Source organism: Neomonachus schauinslandi, chromosome 7, assembly GCF_002201575.2.
Source record: "Neomonachus schauinslandi chromosome 7, ASM220157v2, whole genome shotgun sequence".
Classification (NCBI taxonomy): Eukaryota; Metazoa; Chordata; class Mammalia; order Carnivora; family Phocidae; genus Neomonachus; species Neomonachus schauinslandi.
In genome coordinates, this window is record NC_058409.1 from 60,444,484 (window position 1) to 60,468,406 (window position 23,923).

Consider the following 23,923-nt stretch of genomic DNA (forward strand, 5'->3'; position numbering starts at 1 on the left):
TAACTGAACATAATAAAAAAAATGTCTGTGCTATCCAGAGCAATCTACATATTCAGTGCAATCCCTATCAAAATACTATTAGTATTTTTCACAGAGCTGGAACAAACAATCCTAAAATTTGTATGGAACTAGAAAAGACCCTGAATAGCCAAAGGAATGTTGAAAAAGAAAACCAAAGCTGGAGGCATCACAATTCTGGACTTAAAGCTGTGATCATTAAGACAGTATGGTACTGGAACAAAAACAGACACATAGATCAATGGAACAGAATAGAGACCCAGAAATGGACCTTCAACTCAATGGGCTGTGCATTTTTGAGTAGGTGCTAGCAACACCTGGGTTATAGCTCACCCTGACTAACAACATACATTTAATTGCATTGTATTTTAAAGTAAATTACTTACAAATTATATGCATAACAAATAGTATAACCATATTACATATAAAACATGCTTTTGGGTGCCAATGTGTTAAGTCATTATTTGGAGTTTTAAAGTTTTTTTTTTTTTTTTTTTTTTATTTGAGAGAGAGAGAATGAGAGGGAGGAGGGTCAGAGGGAGAAGCAGACTCCCCGCTGAGCAGGGAGCCCGATGCGGGACTCGATCCCGGGACTCCAGGATCATGACCTGAGCCGAAGGCAGTCGCTTAACCAACTGAGCCACCCAGGTGCCCCTATTTGGAGTTTTAAAATGAATGGCAGAACTTTTTGATAACTTTATTTTTTTTAATCTTACCCTTACCATTTTAATTTAAACAAATTTAACATTATTACCTCCTAGATGTCCAACATGTCATTAAATGCATTTTTTTTTTTCATTTTTCAAGTCTTTCTACAGTTGAAATGTCTTCTAACTCTGACATTCTTATAGCTTTGTTTATAGGCAAGCCTGTACTTTGTTATTGCTTATGTGACTGAGTAAACCCTGGGTGAGAGCAGACTGGCGAAAAAAAATCAGGAAACCAGAATTATCTTCCATAATCATCTCATGGCTTCATAAAATTATGGAAGTTGTTCAGCTTGATGTATTCAAAGAAACACCCTTTGTTATCTACCCTTCTCTATTCCTAGAATAGTACTAGCTAGTAAAATAATGTATGCGAAATGTAGTAGAACTTATGTGGCCTAATGACTTAAATAGCTTTGGAAAGTAAAATATCCTTTAATCAGTAATCAGTAAATATTTGATGAAGGAATACTTTATCCACTAAGGAGAAATATTTTTTTGTTGTCATGTGGTAAAATATCAACTCAAAGTCTGTGTGATTTGGTCAAGTTACTTAACCTTTCTAAAGCCTTGGCTTCTTCATAAGTAAAATGAAGGTAATAATAGTAAGTACTTCACAAGGTTAAAGATTAATAAAATAATATGTTTAAAACCCATAGCAAAGTGTCTACCACATATGTTCTAAAAAATGGAGCCATTTCAAGGAAAAAAAAAAAAAAGCACCCAAAGAAGACTTTCAAGAGAGTGGTCAACAGTGTCCAAGTGATCTCCGGTCACTCAGAGAAGCATGGGCTGCAGCAAGTGGGAATTCAAAATACCAGCTTTTCTTCTAGGATGTGATATATGTGTGCCTGATAAACCACTCATTCTGCAGAATTGCACACTAAAAATAATAGAGCCTATGGGGAAAAAATTAAGGTTTAGGCAGACCACTCAAAATCTATGCAGCTTTACATTGTTGTTGTTAGTTCCCTAGTTACAATCCTAGTTACAATCCTAATGAAAATATTAACTCCGTTAACTCTCTAGCAACATTTGCACCCAACATCACAGTCCACTAACCATTTGCATCACATTTCCTCTCAAATGGAGTAGATGGCAGTTACTGAATGCATTCTAATAGTTTGATGAAAATTAAACATCTGATTCAGCTACAGGGAGAAACATTTTCACAGCTTCTTTCTGTAACAGAAAGCTTAACTGTTGAAAAGTCTAGGGTTCTTTTTTTTTTTTTTAAAGATTTTATTTATTTTTCAACAGAGAGAGACAGCGAGAGAGGGAACACAAGCAGGGGGAGTGGGAGGGGGAGAAGCAGGCTCCCCGCTGAGCAGGGAGCCCGATGTGGGACTTGATCCCAGTACCCTGGGATCATGACCTGAGCCGAAGGCAGACGCTTAACGACTGAGCCACCCAGGCGCCCGAAAAGTCTAGGGTTCTTGACTCCACTCAGCCAACCCCTCTTTGTGCTACAGGAATTGACTTGTCCAGGATTTTTGCCACTCATCTCCATCTTTTTAGGACTTTATACATTGTGAAGGCCTTCTCTTTAACTGGGATGAAAGCTCGCCCTTGATCACCTTAAAATGTTAACATGCTAGACAAAAATCATATGAACCAGCAAGACATCCAAAGTCCAAATTATATTGATATTGTTCATTATTTACCAATGGCAAAGGAGCTCTTTTATATAAATATGTATTTACTTAAGTAAATCTAATCTAATACTATGTATTAGATGAATGAATTCTGAACTCCCCTAAAGCTCTTTGGAACTAAGTTGTTTATAGAGAATAAAGGAATATAAATCAAACATGTTTCTCTTGTTGCTTCTGTTTCATGTATATCAAACACTTTTAGGGGTAGTTTAATGACTTAGATACAATAGAGACATCTGTTAGACATTTTTCCTGTTCTCATTCCCTACAGTTGGCTGAAAAGTCTATGAAATTATCTCTGGATCACTAGCAGAAGTCTCCATTCCTGTTAATAATTACTGTTTAGTATCAATTGATTTATCCTATTCCTATAGCAGTATTTGCCCCCCCCCCCAAAAAAAACATCTTATAGAGGCGCCTCTAAGGCATTCCTATCTAATTCTAGCATTGAAAGATCAAACTGTGCCTTCGATGTATTTGGGAGGGTTATTGTGCAAGATAGGCAGAGACCATTTTGATCAAATTATTCCATGTGTATAATATACTTTATGTTTTATATTGGTATTAAAGTATTATAATCTAACTGGTCCACTTAACCAAATCTTCATGAATTTTTTAAAAATAGTTTTACTGTATTTTAAGTGTCACTTCATATCAGTGCAGCAAGTTCTTACTTTTTATGCATAATTTTGTTGGGTCACACTTTTATGTCATTTTATTTTAGCTACTTTAAGAGGAGATGATTCCATTATTTCAAGTCCTGATGTCACGGATATTGCACCAAGTAGAAAGAGGAGGCAGCGGATGCAAAAGAATCTTGGGACAGAACCTAAAATGGCTTCTCAGGTACATGGGCCTCAAGAAAAGGAGAAGTAAGTCATTTTATTTTTTGCCAAATGATGAAATATCATTTAAAAAATCTAATATCTGATCTCAAAAATTATATTTTCATTTCTGAGTTTACTTAAGGCTATTTTTAAAGAACAAGAATTGTGATTTTGGAAAGTGTAAAATGTTCAAATCAATATATTTTCTCTGGTATTTGGTTAGTTCCTATTAATATTTAAAGCAGAAGTGCTAAAAATATAAGCAAAATGTTTTTTTCTTGTGGTTTTTATAGATTAATTAGAAATGGCGTGTAGATACTAAAAATATTAGAATCCAGCTTGTTTTCAGTAAAGTGTTTCAATCTAATTTACTGCTTTAAACAGACCCATATAGCATTTGAATTGGCTACTTGATTTGGTTATGCTTGGAATTTTCTCAAGTGAAAAGTCTTATTCTAGTCATCTATTTCTTTCTATTAAATTTTGGAATTACATGCTTTATTGTTAGAGTTTTTCACTCTTTCATTCACATACCCTCCTTTGATCTGCATCCGTTTAATTGTAATGAGTTGAGGACTTGGGATAATTAACACTTTATTGTAGCAAAACAGTCAGCATTTATAAAGAATAATTTATCAGTTGAATCCAAAATGAATATGCACATCATTTGTATGCTTGGATATATGTATGTGTGCCCTTAGAATTTATTTCTTTTTCTGTAAAACTTTTTATTAACTTTTAGCGAGTAGTTATTAAACAATAGCCATATGACAAATGATATTACAGGTCAGTGGTTTCACAGTGTGAAATGAGGACCTCTGGGGGTATCCATAAGCTCATCCCTTCTTCAATTCCATACCTGTGTGGAATATATTTCGTATAATGCAATTAAATTAACATGTAAGATCTGATGGAATGCAGGGCTTATGAGAATCCAACTCTTTTCATTCAAGCCAGCCATGAAACAGATATGCAAAAGTGTAAAAGATTGATCTCACAAGAGTTTTGGGGAAATATAATGATCTTTCATAAAGAATATGATATCCATGTTATCATATACTGGGTTTATTATTACTTTTAAATGAATTAATAAAGATATAAAAATTTTCAGGTTTTAATTTTTTTTTTAGGATTTTATTTATTCATTTGACAAAGAGAGAGACACAGCGAGAGAGGGAACACAAGCAGGGGGAGTGGGAGAGGGAGAAGCAGGCTTCCTGCGGAGCAGGGAACCCGATGCGGGGCTCAATCCCAGGACCCTGGGATCATGACCTGAGCCGAAGGCAGACGCTTAATGACTGAGCCATCCAGGCTCCCCTTCAGGTTTTAATTTTTGAATATGATATAGTCCACATAAACAAAAGCTTTTGAGGTTCTCAAGAACTTTTAAAAGTGTGAAGACATCCTGAGAGCAGAAAGTTTTAGACAGTGAGGATACCAAGACAGGCACAATCCAAGCCTTCAGGAAACTGATGGTTTGATAGGAGGGAGTTTTCAAGTTTCTTGTTTGAAAATAAGCATTGTACAGTTAATAGTGGAATTGTTTTGTTTGTGTATTTATCATTGGGTTTTTATATGTATTGTCTGAAGACATAAGGGCATAAAACCATAAAGGCATTTTCAAGTACCAATAGATCAGGCCAATTGTGGAGAGAATAAAAACCCAATGTGTACTAAACTCTTACTGATTTGTGTTTATCATCTGAATTTATTCATTAGCTCATAAACTGCTAGCTTCATAGAATTCAAAGGTGTTGCATTATCTCTTTTAAATAATGAACCAAAAATATTTCCAGTTTGCAAACATTAGAGCAGCCAGGCTAATCCTACAGATTAATATGGGGAAAAATAAAATTACAAGCAGTTTGAAATATTCAGGAAACTCTGTACTTCATTCAGTCAATCTGTAAGCAAATGAGCAATGAGAATCAGTTGTGTGCAGACATAAACTGGATGTTGAAGATTCAGGAGAGTAGAAAACAGATGCAGCCCCGTCCTCATAGAACTTTTGGTTTTACGTTTTTTCTGATAAAGATTTCAGGGTCTGAGGGAAGAATGAAATATATTGGTTTTATGTTAGAGAGCTGCACCTTAGCTCTTTTCACGCTGTGTGTGAACGACATACAAAGTTTCGAGGTTACTAACATTTTCTGATTACACGATATTGCTTGAACAGGTTTCCAGTATGCATGGTACAGAGATGAAGAAAGTTTAGATCTGAATCAAGACTAAATATTTTATTTAGACTTTTTAATAAATGCAGTGTGTTTGTTTCTACCAAATATATGCAGTTAATGTTGTGTTCCTTTTCTGTGTTTTGATAATCGTGCCAGTACTTATTTTGTATATTTTCACTACTTTAAAAGTTGATATAAACCATATCAACTTCTTCAAATTGTCTGCTAATTATATTACTTTGGACCTTTAGGCTCAACTGGCCCTTACAAGAAATGAAAAACATATGTTAGATGTCAGGAAGAATTTTAAAGATGAAAGGAAATTTAGTTTAACATTTATCAATCGGATGGTGAGTGGTTGATACCCTGCTTTACAATTCCTCTTCCTTTGCCCAAATAAAGCAGAAAGAGAAATTATATTTTTTGTTTTTTATTTTATTTTTATATACTTTTGGGTTTTGTTTTTTCTATTTTGAATACAGAAGGCTGAAATTTTATGGCTGTTAAAGTCCTAGTTCTTTCCCAGTCTTCTTAATCAAAAACATTAGAAAGCTTCTACAAAACAAAAAAATAAAGACAAGCTCTTAACTGTGAAGAAAACTTAAAATAAGACATTCTCAAATACTGATGATTAACCCTTATTTTATGTTTTTAAATTTAAACTATTACCTATTTCCTAACTTCCTAAACACCTTTTTTTCTCTGATGATTTCTCATGTACCTCAGTTAGGCAAATATACTCTAACTGTAGCCTCCCAAACAAATGCAGATGTGGATGTTTACTTCTTAGGGCTGAAAAGATATTGGCCCCTAACTCTGAACTTCTTAGTGTTCTAAGCCCTCTTTGACAAATTCTGTGGCCTCTAGTCCCTTCAAATATTCCCACTGGGCATCTTCCATATTTTTTCTTTGGCTTCTCTAGCTCTGCACCTCAAAAACAAAGTGGAAGAAGGGAAAATCATAGGTACTCTGATTTAATTTAAAAAAATTTATGTCTGCTACTGGATTTTGTGCAAGTCGTTGCCTCTTTCTGGAATTTAGTTTTCTCCTTTGTAAAATGAAATGATTGAACTAGATGATCTGTAAAATCTCCCAATATCTATAATTTTATTATACTTTTAACTACTGCTTTGAAAACATGAACATGATTCAGCAATAAATTACTCACCCATTTATTAGGTATTAGCAATTAAAATTCATGAAAAATATAAGATTAAAAAAATACAGATATCTATGAATGAGAAAATTGTCTTTTAAGTGTATATATTGATGAGTATTTCACAATGTAAAAATTTTAGTACATTTCTATATACCATGGGTTACTTTGTACTCATAAAAAAATCTAAATACTAAGGTATACTAATACTAATCCATAAAACAAAATCATGGTAATTTTTACATTTATTTAAAATTTATTGTGATACTGTCATTGGTACAGTGACAAGGTGTGGGATAAGAGAGAGAGAATAAATAAGAATTGTGGTAGATGCTTTATATGTGGTCCCTCATTTAAATCTCACACAGATCCTACATGGTAGATATTGATTTACCCTTCTTACAGATGAAAAACAACTCAGGCTCAGAGTTATATTTTATTTTTCTAGAGCAACACAACCATTGTTTTATTTTAAAAGCCTGTGCTTGGTTCACTGCCTGAAGGGGCTTATAATCTATTGAGAGACAAGAGATATACACAAATAATTTTGTGATTACAAGAACAGAGAGGAAAACACCAGCCTTAAGATTTTAAATTGGAATGTTATTCCAAAATTTTAAGTTATATCATAAGTGGGAGTAGTTTTAGGACATTTTATGTGAATCTGAGACCCACTTTTGATCTATATCAGAGAGGTATGCTTAGAACTAATTGATGGGGTCTCTAATTCCATCTCACCAGTGTGGCAATATTAGAAAATCAGAATGTGTTATTTATCTATCATATTTAAGTGTGTTCATGGTTAAAAAGCATAATAACCTAGTTTCTTATGAATTAATATGATAGCATTATGAAATAGTAATTGTAATTTAGCTGCCTTTGATAAAAATTGCATTATTTTTTAACTGAGAGAAGTAAATCAATTTGTAAGTAAACTTTTAAAATTTCTGGGCGAACTCTGTGTATTAAATATGAAAGAGAACTTTGTAGTAAAGTTATTTTTACCAACAAAACTATTAAATAGTGAAATACACAGTACAGTTTTTAGCAGAAAACATGACTAATAACTATTATGGGAATGTTTACCATATTCTGTAAGATTTTATTCAAAGCTTGTTTATGTTGTATTAAGGATAGAAAAGTGAAGTCAAGCTTCATATATTTGCTTTTGATAAAAAGTATGCCTAAAACTTCAGGAATAAGATTAAACTAAATACTGAAGCCACATAAAGACCCAAGTCTGTTCAATTTCTTCATTCTCATTCGCTTTTACCTCCTTTCTACATTTTTCTACGGTAGAAAGACAACAGATTTTTCTTCAGATAGATGTAAGGACCCAGGCAAATCAGAAGTGACTTCTCAGAGTGTCTGGGCTCTAAAATACCATTTAATGAGTGGATAGCAATATGATTGGTGAACAACTAGATACCTTCCACACAGGAAAATTTAGCACATTAATTTGTCAATAAATGTAAAAGCTATAGTGAAGATAATTTCTCAATAGATAATCAAATGTTAACATAAAGTAAAATTCCACCCTTAATACGAAAACAATTATTCTTTAGCCATATAAGAAAATATTAACAAAAACTAGGAAGCTAAAACTGCATTTGTAATGGTCACAGCTTTTATATTTAAATAGTCTAGTGTGTTTAGTAAGTTCTAAAAAAATGTGTCACTCCCAGTGTCTTAAAAATATTTTGTAACTGAAGACAAATGTAATTTTCTAAGTCCTTGAGTTTACTCTAAAAAATAATGTTACCATCTTAAGTGGGAACTATTTACTATGGAAATATTAACCCAATTCTGTCAAATAATGCAAAAATTCTATTGCACAAAGATACAGAAAATGTAAGTAACTTATCCAAGGTCACATAGTGAGTAATTTTAAATAATTATTCTGTGGATTAATGAATAACATACTCTCCATTGTTCATAAGAGTGAGAGCTGTCTTTTTTTTTTAATTTTTTTTTTTAAGATTTTATTTATTTGCGAGAGAGACAATGAGAGAGAGACAGAGAGCATGAGAGGGAGGAGGGTCAGAGGGAGAAGCAGACTCCCTGCTGAGCAGGGAGCCTGATGTGGGACTCGATCCCGGGACTCCAGGATCATGACCTGAGCCGAAGGCAGTCGCTTAACCAACTGAGCCACCCAGGCGCCCGAGTGAGAGCTGTCTTTACATGGATGAGTAATTGCATCTCGCCAAATTTGGCCATAAAATTAGTTTAATTATTATCACTGTCTATTACTGTTACTGTTATTATCTTACTAAATTAAACGGTTAGTTCTGCATCAACCAGTCACTAATGTTTATGAAGCTGTTTGACTAATGATGTTTTCTTTCAGTTTACTATACTGAAATAGGTTATGTCTGTTTATAAACCTGCACATCATGGTAAAAGCACATGAAATATTTGGTTGTATATCTCCTTAAATGTATGTTCTAAAGACATTCCATAGATGTAACTCTTAGATGACCATTTTCAAGAGTTTTCAAAATTCTGAATACTTAATGATCTAAATATAGATATTCTACCATATTGTTTTTCTTTGTATTCTTAGCCATGTTAAAGTAGAAAAAATTAAGCTGAGAATGAATGTATTATGCAATTTTTTATACTTCTAGTGAAGAAAAATTGCACAGAAAGTTTTGAGTTTGTAGTTCACGATACCATGGTGTGTTAACCATTATATACCATTAAATTTATCAGGGAAGTTTGACTTCATTACTTGGTTTCAATTCTAAGAATATGCTTGATTTCACATGTTTTTGTCAGTCCCTCACAATGTCATTTCCTCCGTATCTTCTGCATTAACCACTGAGTAGAGTTTATATTCATTGTATGACTATTATTACATGATCTCACATTGACTAAAGAAGTACACAGTAGATGCTGTTTGTTGAGAAGAAAATTTTGACTATGGTTTTCCCTCATTCATTCATTCATTCATTCACCATTCATTCATTTAACAGATGCTTACATGCTGAGCATGAGGGACATACTGCTGAGATAGGCCCTGATCTCATAAAGCTTAGTTTATATGAGAGAAGACAAGCATTAATTATATCATTACATCAATATATAATTGCAAACTTTTAAAGGATTTCAAGATTTAGGGGAAACATGACAAGGGGGTGTGGCTTGAGGAATCATCTGAGCTCTAATCTGAAGGTTAAAGAGAAGTACAATAGCAGAGTAGAGAGCAGAGTGCTCAAAATCCTGAGGAAACAGCCTGGGAGCATGTACCCAGGTGGAATGTGTAAGTGATGGTGTTGGGGGAGCTAGATGGGGCGGGGGGGAGTGTGATGAGGCTGAGGGCTGCTCAGAGGCCACACCAAGCTGGCTGTGTACTTCTTGTTAAAAATTCAGCCTTTCCTTGCATACATGTAAGCATTTTCATTTCTCACATCACGGGGGACTTTTCTTCTGTCTTCCCTGCTTTTTAATATTGTTTTTAAACTCAAGTTCTTGAGAGTTATAAAATATCATATTGACTAGAAAACTTATATTTTGGTCCTTTTTGCATCTTCTTAGATATAATCATTTAAGATTATCTAAAGCTATTGTACCTAGTTTATTTTTCTTTTTTTTAAACTCTACTTTCAAACTGCTTAATGTTGTACAATTTTGGATTCCCAATAATACAACTTTCATTCTCTTGAAACACAGGAAACTAGAAAATTGAAAACATACTGAAACTTATGTAGAGTGTTCACAGGGATAATAGCTTAAATTGACATGTGTTAGTAGTCCTGAGGGGCAGAATTGTAGTGCTATTTTCCCTTTTTATGGTAAATGTAAATGCTTTTTTTCAGAAATATTTTTAGATCTTTGAAGAGTTCCCACTTCTAGTAAGACTCCGAACTCCTTGAATGTGGTATATGTTGGTAAATATTCATTAAAAAATTTTAGTGTGACTAATCCCCACAATATGATTATGCTTGGGGAACACTCATCCTGTTCTGTCAACTAGCATCAACACTAAGAGTTATTCAACATAAACATATGCTGTACATTCCTTGCTATTTACTATCTTACATTAGTTGAAATTGTGATTTATAGTTGTTCAGTATGAGTTTTTAATCCTATATATTAAACAAAATGAACCAGCTGAAAAGTACTACAGAAATTATAAAATTACTTTCATATTTGTATACTTTATTAATATCAGGTAAAATACTGAGTGTAAACAAGAACATTATAAAATTACTCTCTATATGGGACGCCTGGGTGGCTCAGTCGGTTAAGCGTCTGCCTTCAGCTCAGGTCATGATCCCAGGGTCCTGGGATCGAGTCCCGCATCGGGCTCCCTGCTCTGCGGGGAGCCTGCTTCTCCCTCTGCCTCTGCCTCTCTCTCTCTCTCATGAATAAATAAATAAAATCTTTAAAAAAAAAAAAAACGCACCAATAGAGATGATAAATCTTAAAAAAAAAAAAGAAAAATTACTCTCTATAAATATATAAGGGCACAATACATATCTCAACGAAATATCACCATGTTCAGGCTTTATTAGGCACTCAGTTTAAATTTTCAATGAGGTCATGCTTTATAATACAACATAATAACCATGGAAGATTTTTTCATTTAAAATTCTTCAAATTTTTGGAGCTCTTACTAATTCTTCCAACATCCTAAAAGAGTGAATATAATAAAAGTCTATTTGTAGCACTGTTGGTATGACATTAAGTCAGTTATGGCCAGGTGGACTAGTGGGATTATTTTAACAAATTAACTAATCCATTCATTATTTACTTACTTGGCTAAATTGAGTCAATGTCCCAGTCTTACTGAAATTAGCAACCAGTTAATAAAAATCAATGAACACAATGCTCAGATTAGATTATTTAATTAATACTTTAATGCTTGTCGTATCTTCAGCTGTTTCAGCCCATTTCTCCCCAGTTTTGCTTTACCTTTTTCTAGCTGTTCTGTTTCTCAGCTCTGTAATTTCTCTTTCTTGAAAGCAAACTAGTTTTAAGAGATATTGAAATTAGCATCTGAACAAGGGGCCTATAAATGAAAACTTTGTCTAAGAATTAAGGCTCCGACACTGAGGAAAAGTGGCCAAGGAGAGCCAAAGCCTTGAATGCAACCAAATGAAGATTATGCTGGAGACCAAGACAGGGAATCAAACACAGGGATATACCGTACAGTCATTGTTACCAGAACTGGAGTATAAAGTTCTTATTAGAAACAATACTAACTTGATTTCGAGCTCCTTCTTAAGTGATCCTTAACTACAAAAATATTAGTCCCTGTGGTCAGAAGAGCTAAATATATAGAAAGGAACAAAATGCCCCCACCTCTGAGGTTTGGTAGGAAGAAATTCAAGATGTTTATTGAAGTTAGATGAGTCCAGAATTTATTCTTTAGAATACCGTTAGCATACTTCATTCTGTAGAATATGCAAAGGAGATCTTATCAGGTACTCTGTAAGGGGTTCCATATTCAAGTAAGTTTGTAAATAGCTGTATACTATAGCTTCCACATTTCCATGTGCTCCAACCCATAGAACTTGGAGATTTATATTTTAAAGGCTCTGAGAAACCCATAGTAAATAATTCATTTGACTTTGTAATCACTTTTCAAATGTGCTTAAGCAGAGCATCCTCATGCAATTTGCCTCTCCCCTCCCTCCTGAGAAAGGCTTAGTAATGGTCCAAAGGGTAATATTCTGTGGGGCCCTAGTTTGGAATATGAACTCTCCAAATTCTCAAATATCAATGATTTTAGAAATATAAGAACCTTTAAACCATACTTATAGAATGTTAGGTATTGAACGTATCTCAAGAAAAAAAAATTAGTGTGTATATGGGACCTCACGAGAAAAGAAAATTGGTGCATATATGGGCCCTTCCTCCGCCACTCTCCACAATCCTACTACTTAGGGAAATTTCCTGCTTGTCCAGCATATGTCCCTGCTGGGAGCAGCAGGATCATTTTCTAAGAGAATTCTAGTGATTAGCACACATTAAGTATATCTCAAAAGGAACAGTTCCACATAATCTCAATGGCAGGATAAAACCTTAAAATAATTTGGGCCAAAAATACAAATAAATACGTTTGTAGTCTTTCAATACTTTTGTATAGTCTTTGTTTCTGCATGCTAACAAGCAAAAATATATAGGTTCACACATCTCATGCAAGGCTCAGATATGATTTAGTCTTCTATGTGATGAGTATCTTTTGAAAGTAAAGACTCCTAACATGTTGCTCCAAACCTTAAAAAATTTTTAAATTATAACTTTTCACAGATGTTGCTCCTTGAACTGTAGTGAAGAAGTTTTAACTGTGTGTTCTGAATCAACCTGTAAGTGGCCCCATTAAGTAATTGTGTAGCTGTAATATTTTAGATTAGAGGTGGGTGGCAAAAGAGTACACATGTGCACACACACCCTCCTCAGATTAAGTTTATGGTTTAATTAGGAAAGGTTACACAATCTTATCAGGCCCACATAGCTACAAGGACCAGGAAAAGATAGAGCATATTTTAGCACAGTATTTTCCCACCTCCTTGAGTGGGGTTAGGTATTACACAGCCACCACTGAGATGGTTAGTATAATATATGGTCTTCCTGGACCTGGGAAAGCTCAGTTCTTTCCTTTTTAATACTAGAAGCTTACAGCATCATCCAGGAAGAAATTGCATGATCCACGCACTTTTGTTTAGAGGAATGATTACACACGTCAGACTTCCCTGCCTACAAAAGCAAAGCTATCATGTCTTTCAAAGATTTTCAGGGTCCTAGAGTGCCCAGTTCTTTACAGTAACCCAGGCACAGTCAAATAGAGTTTTAAATAAAATATTTACTATTAATAAGATTATTCTTATGGTGGAGTTTTGAAGAAACATATTTGTTTGCTTTCTGATACATGTCTATGTTACTATTGTCAATGTTATAGTTTATTAAAAACAAAAAAACAAAACCCAATAGTAGGGAGGGGAAGAGCCCCGTGTTGATCCATTTACTTATTTATTTATAAGTAAACTTTTTTTTAAAGAGTATTTTTAAGTTCACAGCAAAATTGAGCAGAAAGTACAGAGTTCCTATATATCCCTGGTCCCCACACATGTAGGACCTCCTCTGCTATCAACATCCCCCCAACAGAGTGGTACATTTGTTACAGTTGATAAACTTTGATACACTATTATCACTCAAAGTCCATAGTTTGCATTAAGGTTCACTTCTGCTGTTATACTTTCTACAGATTTGGACAGATACATAATGACAAGTATACACTACTGTAGTACCGTACAGAGAAGTTTCACTACCTTAAAAATCTTATGTGCTCCACCAGTTCATCCCTCCCTCTCCATAGTTTGGCCTTTTCCAGAATGTTATATAGTTGGAATCATACAGTATGTAGCCCTTTCAGACTGGCTTCTTTCATTTATAATAATATGCATTCAAGATTCCCGCATGTCTTTTCATGGCTTGGTAGCTGATTTCTTTCTAGCACTGAATAATATTTCATCGTCTGGATATACCAGAGTTTATCCACTTACCTACTAAAGGAATCCATTTATTTTTCAGGATTACCATGTTACTCCATATTTATAGAACTCTTCTTCTACACTTTATTTGCAAAACGAGACTCATACCATTTATGATGTAGTCTGCTGTTTTTAAATTAAACTATACATTATAAACATTTTATATTTAGTAAATACATTGCTTCCATATCATTTTATATTTATAATATTCCATTGTATAAATGTACCATAATATCTTTAAACAATTCCCCTACTATACATTTAGGCCTTGTCCCCATTTGTATTATTACAAAGAGTGCTGTATATACTTATACATAAATTTGCACATATGACTGATTATTTTTTTAGACTGCATTCCCAAAAGTAGAGTTACAAGGTCAGAGAGCATATGTACTTGTTAGTCCTTTCTTATGTTTGGCAGAATTCCTCCAGAAGGCTGTAACAATCCATACTCTCACGAGTCATGTTTGCCTTTTGTTCTGTTGTTTTCCAGTTCATTTTGATCATTGCCAGATCATTTTAATTATTTAATCAATGAGTATGTCATTGCTTAATTTTTATATTTAACCATTAGAGAAGTCTAGTGTTTTTCTGGTATTTATTCACTATTGGCATTTTATCTTTTGTTTACTCTCTGTCCATAACCTCAGCTGATTTTCAGCGGAGGTCTTTGTCTCCTATTGTTTTATAAGAGTTTCATATACCTAAAAAATTAATCTTTCTTTTTCCCAGCTCATCATTTGCCCTTTAATTTTTGTTAGTGGCATTTTTTATGTATATAAGTTATTAGATCAATCCATCAATAATAATGATAATATTTAATATTGATTGAATATTTATTATGTCCTACATGCTGTACTAAGTTTTCATATGCAGTATCTCATTTAACTGTACCCATTTCATAGATCAGGAAGCTCAGATCTAGAGAGATAAGATAACTTGCCCAAAGACAAGTGGTACATCGTTGATTTTGAATCTAGGATCATCTTACTCGAAAGCAAGTTCTTTTAAGCTACTTTATTATACTGTCCAAAAATAAAATAATAACTAATATATGTTTGATTATTTATGCCAGGTTATGAGTTAAGTACTTCAATTCCATTAACTTATTTTTTTTTTAACTCTCACCACAACTCTGAATTAGGGTTCTATTTATAACCATATTTATTAAAAGCTAAATAAGGTTGAGTTTCAATGAGGTTTAACTGCTAGTTCAAAATTTCTACAGTTACATGGTAGAAATAAAACTGTAAGCTCTGTGAGTGCAGGATTAGGTTAATAATACCTCCTGCCTACCTTTCAACGAGGGTCAGATGAGATCATGTGTATGAAAATACTATCTAAGTTGGATGCTTTAGGAATACGATGCATTGTTATTTTTAAAGTGGTATTATCCCTGGGTTTTCAGCTAAATCTTGGAAGTCTGTTCCCAAGAAGGAAACTGTGTTTATGCAATTTTCAAACCTGCAGTGTTTCCTTTTCTCATAACTCTTACGTAACTGAGGATTGCCCAGAGCTTTCTATGTTAACTCAGCAAATTTTCCAACTTTATTGAGCAATCAATAAGATAATGTTGGAGAAAATAATACAATTGGAAGACCATGTTTTAAAAACAGTTGATTAATTTGATATACATATGTATATATGCATTTGTATTCTTTTATATCTTATATTATTAATCATTTAAGATTTAATTTTCAACTTACTCAAGTACTTATACAGTTTTTTGTTACAGTTCAATCATTTCTACCTGCCATATTAAAATATAGTAGTTGGCCATCTTACTTTTTCCAAAAGGATCTGCTTTCAGGTTTATAACTTAATTCTTAAAGATTCCTAACAACTTATTGCGATTTTTCTAGTATAAACATCAGTGTATTTGAAATTTGTGTGTGTGCGTACATGTGTATGTTTAATTTTTCTGGAGAATATAATTTATCAGATTCAAATTTCTAATTCTTAAAGATTTTTAGTAACTGAACTTTAGAAGTTCTTTAGTGTCAAATTAGAGACATAAAATGAATGTGCAATTGCTATATATTTACTTTGGTCATTGTGAGCAAACCTCATTTTTTTATACAACTTTAATTTTATCATAATGTTTATCTTAGTTGCAAAAGTAAACACAGTGGTGGTTTTAAAGCAAGATAGGTTTTTATTAGCTTCACTCTGTGTTTACCTAACTGTTCAGGCTGCGGCTCTCACTTTCCTTGCTGCGTGTTTTGATTAATGGCCCCCTGGACTTGTTCCAGAATATACTGATTATGGTCAGTACACTTCAAAGATGATTTATTAATTGTGTTTGCAGCTCAAAATAATTAAGTAAAGATTGATCATAGGTGTTATTATAGGTTTGCCAATAAGATCAGCAGTTATATATATTTTTTTTTTTCAGCAGTTGTATTTTAAGATAAAGTTTCCCTGAGTGGATTTTTTTTTAACTCTACAGAAAGGACAAAATATTAATATTAAAAAATATGTATATTCAGTATTAACCACGGCTTTGTGGCCTTTTAATTTAAAGCATGATGATTAAATGTATCAGGGATTTAGTCTTATAAGTGCATGTATTTTAAGTTCTGTTTTAACATAATTTCAAGATAATATAATATAATAATTTCTCTAGATCAAACTTATGCATGTTATTTTCAAGATAATATGTTTCAACATAGATGTTTAAATAAAGTATTTCCTTGTTTATAACTCACCCTGGGAACAACGTTTCCTACAATTCCCTCGGGCTGTTACATGCATTTAGATTTCAAATTACTGACTTGAATTTCTGTTTAAAATAATTTTTAGTAGGAAGCTGTTATAATTTTCTGTGTTTTAGGTAAAGGGAATTTATCATATATTTCACGTATATAATATTCCTATTTGAAAGACTTAACATCAAATTTCTCTAAATTTGGCATAATCATAATTATTGTTTCAGGCGTTTTAAGTGCTCTGTCAACAAAGAATAATGTGTAAATATTCATTATACTGGTCAGAGGAGTTAATCAAAAGAAGTGACTCCTTGCTCATAATTTATAGTTCAGTATTAAAAGAAAAATAGGTATGTTTATTTTTTAATTATTTGGTATACTATATTCAAAATACACATTTTAACAGTGAAATTATATAACTTCAGTCATCTACTGTGATACATAACTAAATGTTAAATAGGTATTTGGTTTGTATTAAAACATTGTGAAATAAAATAAAATATTTTACCACAATGGAACTGAAGGTTGTTTCATGTTCTAAGCTTATGTGAAAGTACAAACTAGTTATGTCAAAACAAGAAGATATAAACCTTGCAAGTAACTAAGATGTTAGCAAATGGAGTAAAAAAATAAAATATGAGAATAAAAAACAACAAACAAAAACCTAAATAAATTAAAAATATATAATAATCCATAAACATTATTCAGTGATTTTGTTTGTTTTTGGTAAATCATTACTAAAGGGCAAAGAGCACAGAAATGCTTTATTTAAACATCATTATTAAAAATATTTTCAGTAAAATTTGAGGACAAATACTTTGTTTAGTTAAAGATCTTTTACAATAATTTCATTTCTGGACAGTTTCTAAAAATAATTTCTCTAGATCAAACTTATGCATGTTATTTTTTAAAATATTATTTTTGTGATAAAGGAGGATAAATTATAAGTCTGTTGAATAAAGCGGTGTTATCATTACCAGCATTATTGAGTTATTTATCCTGCATACACCACTTCTAGAAATTCGGAATAGAGAGGATGATGCAGGCTATGTCTTCAACAATCTTTGTATATGATATAAAATAATGAAGGAAGATTAATCACTAGACCACATTTATCTTTTTCTTTTGGCTTCATTATATTTCCTGACGAACTGTCTTTAATGTATATATGACTAAAATGTGCCAAATTCCATAGTAGGTATAAGAATCATGAAATTTCAGAGGAGGGAGAGTTAGTATTCCGTAAATTTGTAAAATAAGATGTGATAAAATCAGAGAAGACTGACTAGATGTTATTCAGTTTGACTTTGTATAGGAATGGATGTTTCTAGATACATAAACTGAAGAAGGATAATGCAGAGACTAATATTGAACCCAGACTCCTGATGCCCCATCTTTTTTTAGTAATAGAACCCCCTTCCAACACCCCGTGCATCCCCAAGTTTTAACAGATCGTGTGGTGCCAAACTAGAGGCTACATTTCTCAACTTCACTGGCAGCGAAGTATGGCCATGTGACAAAGTCCTTGGCAATGGGATGTGAGCGGAAATAATATGTATAATTTGGGGATCGTGCCCTTAAAATGAGTGGGTGTACATTCCTCCATTTTCCCTTCTCAGTCCGTTTTCTACCTTGTGTGGAAGGAAGACATCTTAGGAGATGGCAGAGAAACAAAAAAGGAAGAATCATAGTCCCTGGACAGTCTCATGGAGCAGGGCAACATACCCACTGTGGACTACCCAGCTACCTCTACAGTATTGTGAGAGAGCAAAATAAAAGTCTAGCTTGAATAATCCATGTTGCTTTTTGGATCTCTTTGTTACAGAAACTTGAAATAATCCCTAACTAAAAAGAAGGGCTTTCGTGTCAGAGGAACAGAATACAATAAGTAAATGCATGGAGGAAGAGTCTGGAATATAGGGGACCATTGACCATATCATGAGGTGCATAGACATGTTGAATGAAGCTGGTAAAGTAGGTGGATCTCAGATCACAAAGGAACTTGAATGCTAAGCTGATTTGTTTGGATTTCTTTTATGAATGCAACTAGGAACTGTTAAAGGTTTTGAACCAAAGAATGGCATAATAAACAGTGCTTTAGGAAAATTTCTCTGGAAATTATATATTTGATGGAGGGAATGTTTACAGATTGTCAGTGAAGATAGGAGGATATTGCAGTAGTCCAGGAAGAGTTAGTCTGAAGAAGGATAGTGATTATAAGTGTGAGTGTGATTGGAAAGGAAAGGAAGAGATGAATTGAGAAACACTTAAGATTTCTGTCTTACTACCAAAGACCTTGGAAGCCTTATCGGTATTGAAAGCTGTTTGTTAAACATGGTCTTTATCAAAATAAGTCCTCTGTCTTTAGAAATCAACCTACTACAAAAGCTGGATAAACAGAACTTGGTGGTCATAGGCATTGACTTCTGAAAAGACTGAGAAAGTTTCATTTCTGGTATATACTCAATTATCTAGGTATATAGTACATTAATATTACATTATTTTACTTCTTTTCATTTAGTTTTTTAAACTTAATTTAGCATATAGGTAAGTATGTTAATCAGTAAGCCATCTTCAAAGCATACTTTAAGAAAGGTTGTCACTCTGGAAGGTGTATGTACTACAGCCTCTGAAAACCTTTCTTGATGAAAGCGTTCTTGTTAGCTCCAATCACAGGAAATACTCCTTTTGGACATGTGTCATGTATTTTCATTTCAATCTGAAGTTATGGGTTTCTCTTGCTTAGATATATATGAAATTCTTACGGACTACAGAAAAAAAAAACTTTTTTTGCCTTACAATCTATTATGGATTTAGTGCTGATTTTATAGAGTGTTTTGCCTAGGGCCTAGATATATGACTTTCTAGAAATTTCCAGACTGTAGGGGATAAGATAGGTGTTACATTCCTGAGTGAATCTGACAAACTAATGAAGTTAAGAGATAATGTTATAAAACTGAACTGGCCTGTATATCCCTATTGCAAGGAAACCATGAAAATAATAATTATTTATTGAAGTTTATTTTTGGTTAAGCAATAAACGGTGCCATATAAGGCATAAAAACTGGGAAAGAGAACATTTCATTTGTTCTTAACTGTTACATGTTCAAGTAAGACAAATGAAGATCTCAATATTCTTACTGAATAATAACATTGTATATTGTATTTTTATTTTGTGCACTTGTTTCAGGTAATTATTGTATTATTATTAGAATGGAATTTATTGATTAATAAAAATATGCAGCCACATAAACGTCACATAAATGTTTTGTGGGACAAAAGGCTTACCGTATAAATGGAAGGAAGCCCATTTCACCTGGTAATATCCATCCATTGGCCCTAGAGCTGCCTTTTGTATCATATCAGATAAATCTTCTACATTAAAGTCACTCGTACAGAGTGGAGTCATGTTATAAGTGCATATAACTTATGCGTATTCAGCATACACTCTTCATCCTCTTCTTTGACCATAAAGAGGGTCTGGGGAGAAAGATATGAAAAAGAGCAATTTAAATACTTCTGGACATTCTTTTCAGACATATGCCTGGGAGTGAATATCAAGTAGGAAACATATCTCCTTTCCCCCTGTCTGAGTTTCTATTACCTTTCCATAACTTGAACAGCACATTTAAAAAGAAACCTTTTTCATATAACATTGCCATTAAACAAAGGCAACTACTTTATATCTTCTACCACTGGATGGAAAACAAATAGCCATTTATCAAAATAGGTGGAAAATTCTGTAACGCTGGGCTGATTGAAGTTGGTATATCATACTGGAGTAACAGTTTCCTAAGGATTTTTAAGGATACTGTGATTTTCACATTAAGTCCTACAGTTAGAACCCAACCCCTAAATAAAATAGAACCCCATTTAATATGGAAGCCATTGCATCCTCTAAGTTTTTTCTTCTGTGAGGCAAAGCGCCTAAATGTATCAACATTCCCCAGGTATAACATGCTTTTCATGTGGTTAGTCTCTTGGTTGGAATTGCCTTTCACCGAATGCATATAGTTTGCTAGTGTTCCATTGAAGTCGTGTTCCCAGAGCCTGCTTATATCTCAGATGTGGTGTGATCTGTACAGAGAATAATGGGACACCATACTTCTGTTAATGTGGGATGTTCACCAGCTGTTAACACTTTTCATTCCTGAGACATCACTAATTTTTTTAAAAAACCTACTTTAAAAAGGTAAGTACAGTGGTCCTGAGTTTCTCAAACTGCAGTCATGCCCAGGCTGTGTGATTTGGGTCAAGTTATCTACTCTGAGCCTCAATATTCTAACTTCTAAAATGGGAACAGTAATACCCACCTCATTAAAATTAATGAGATGATAAATAAAATGTGCCAAGCACATGATAAATGCTCAGTATTAGTTACTAATACTCTTGTTCGTTTTATTTTTCCCTTCCAATGTCCAGATGAGTTTAAAGGCAGATTGTCTTCCAAGATAATTACTTGTGGTAAAAACTATACTATCAAAGCATGTATATTTTATTATGTTTAATAACTTACAATCAAATAATGTTCATCATCTGAAATTCCTATGCTTTTCGGGGCACCTGGGTGGCTCAGTTGGTTAAGCGACTGCCTTCGGCTCAGGTCATGATCCTGGAGTCCCGGGATCAAGTCCCGCATCGGGCTCCCTGCTCGGCAGGGAGTCTGCTTCTCCCTCTGACCCTCCCCCTCTCATGCTCTCTCTCTCTCTCATTCTCTCTCTCAAATAAATAAATAAAATCTTTGAAATTCCTATGCTTTTGGCTTGAGAAAGTAGGTGAGTGGTACAGTTTTTAGACAAAGGATGGACTAAAAAAGAAGCAGGCTTGCAGAGCAGAAAATTGAGAAGTTTTGTTTTGGCTAGGTTGTATTTAAAATACTTAACAGACATCAAAGCAGATATATCTTTTTTTTAAATAGATAATGTTTTGTTTGTTTCAGAGGTACAGGTCTGGAAAAAAAAAATATAGTAGGAAGGGAAAAATGAAGGGGGGGGATTGGAGGGGGAGACGAAACATGAGAGACTATGGACTCTGAGAAACAAACTGAGGGTTGTAGAGGGGAGAGGGGTGGGGGGATGGGTTAGCCTGGTGATGGGTATTGAGGAGGGCACGTTCTGCGTGGAGCACTGGGTGTTATACGCAAACAATGAATCATGGGACACTACATCAAAAACGAATGATGTAATTTATGGTGATTAACATAAGATAATAAAATAAAAATTTTTTTAAAAAGCAGATACATCAAGATATATGAGTGTGGAGTTCCTGGGAGAAGCGAGGTCTAGAGATAAAGATTTGAGAGTCCTAAACATTTGGGATGTATGGTTATGATTTTGAAGTGAGAACAGTCAGCATAGGTGGGTGTTTCTCTTCAACAAGGCTTGAGTAGTTCTTAATGTGGAGCTTTAAACAACGATACAGTAAAGGTAAAGAAGATACTATTGTAGTGCTAGATTCCGTGCTTTATTCTTTAATAGGTTATAACAGCTGTAGGAAAATGAGTTCAGTTCATTTCTAATTATCAGTCTTAGGGATTATATGTGGATTTAGTAGCTAGGTGATTCCTTGCTGGGCTCTTAACTCATCTGAGCAATTTTATTTTCTGTTCCTGACAACTTTAGTGTTAGATCAATTGGGTTTTAAATTATATATAGTACTGGGGAGAAGTTCCAAAGCACACTTTAAATGGAACTATTCTCTTCCTGTATAATCATTGAATCAAAAGAATTTGTTGGGAGCCTTTTAAGTCATAGATTCCAACTTTATAGTCCAGGCAAGTAGAAAAAAACAGATACATGAAACCATAATAGAGCAATTATTTGGGTGACTGTGATAGTCATTAGTTCTGTTCACCAAATATTTCCAGCTCTCTGCCTTCTGGGCACATGGTAAAATTGCACTTCAATAACTGTAGTTGAGTGAGGCCATGAGACTAGGTCTTACCAGAAAGTTTTGATTAAAAATGTCATGTGTAATTTCCGAGCCAGAGAACTTTCTTTCCTTCTGCCATAGTGATTGGCAGTGTTGGTAGCTGCCCTGTCATCCTAGGTCTTGGAATGAGGAAAGCACAGAGTGGAGCCCCCAGGCCACTCCTGAAGGACTTATGAGGAATGTTGAATGAGACATAAATGCATGGATGAGAAATTAAAGCTTTGTTGTTTTTAAATCACTGAGATGTTGGGGTACTTGCTACTACGATATAGGTTAGGTTTAACCTGAGTGATGGAATGCAGAGACTTGTCCAGATAGAGCATATTCTTAGCACCATCACAGTACTGTTTAAAAAATAAGGAACCACAGACAACATTGAATCAAAGTTCAGCCCCAGTGCCATAAAGTGAATATCTACACCTTTACTCTAAACAGAGGGTCAGAATAAACCACTGCTTAGCTACGTTTTTACAAAGTTAAAAACATAGAACATATTTCCAAATGTTACAATTGGGAAGTTTCATTTTCTCTCAATACCAATGTCATTGTATAATATAGAAACTTTAGGGAAACTATAAATTCTTCAGTGATTTTGAAAACAAATTAGTATTTTTTGTAATAAAGAAAAATAGCATTTTCAGGTTTTTCTCAAGCAGGTAGGAGTCATCGATTTTATTATTCACAGAGCTATTCAACAAATGGTCTTTTATAAGCTCATCTTGTGCCAGTCAGACAAATGGAGTCCAGCTCCCACTTAGAAGGTTAAGAGAGAAAACACTCAGAGATTTGACATCACTTCGCCCCACCTAATGACTTCACTTTCCATTTGACTTGCTTTTTGTTATTTATTGAACTAAAAAATGTACTCTCCAAATTAAAGCTGTAGTCTTTGCTTCCACCAAGTATGCTGAGATTAACCACAATGCAGATGATCCAAAAACTCATAAACTGAGTAAGTTTTAGTCATAGAATTTTTAAGGTGGAAATAGAGTAAGATAGTCCTTTCTGTTCCTTTACCAAATAATGATATCTTTATCCATTGTTTAGTTGTAAACTGGCGTAGAACTTTAGCCAGATGAAGCATGGTAGGAATTCATGGTCAGTGTCTATGCCCAGTGTCTTTCTCCTCATGATTTCTCTCTATATTACCTTTCCTGGAGTTATTTTAGTGTAGTGTTTGCTTACACTACATGAATAGCATCTAAGGAAGAAATTCTGGTGTTTCAAGCTATTGTTTGCAAAGCA

At 33.8% G+C, this 23,923-nt stretch overlaps 1 protein-coding gene across 3 annotated transcripts in view; it reads left to right on the forward strand.

Moving 5' to 3' along the window:
* XRCC4 (X-ray repair cross complementing 4) overlaps positions 1–23,923 on the forward strand; it is a 229,523-nt gene that overhangs the window by 143,851 nt on the left and 61,749 nt on the right. For all 3 annotated transcript variants that reach the window (XM_044916782.1, XM_044916783.1, XM_044916781.1), the window contains exon 7: positions 3,105–3,252. In XM_044916782.1, the coding sequence (XP_044772717.1) occupies positions 3,105–3,252 (148 nt within the window). The remainder of the gene's footprint in view (positions 1–3,104; positions 3,253–23,923) is intronic.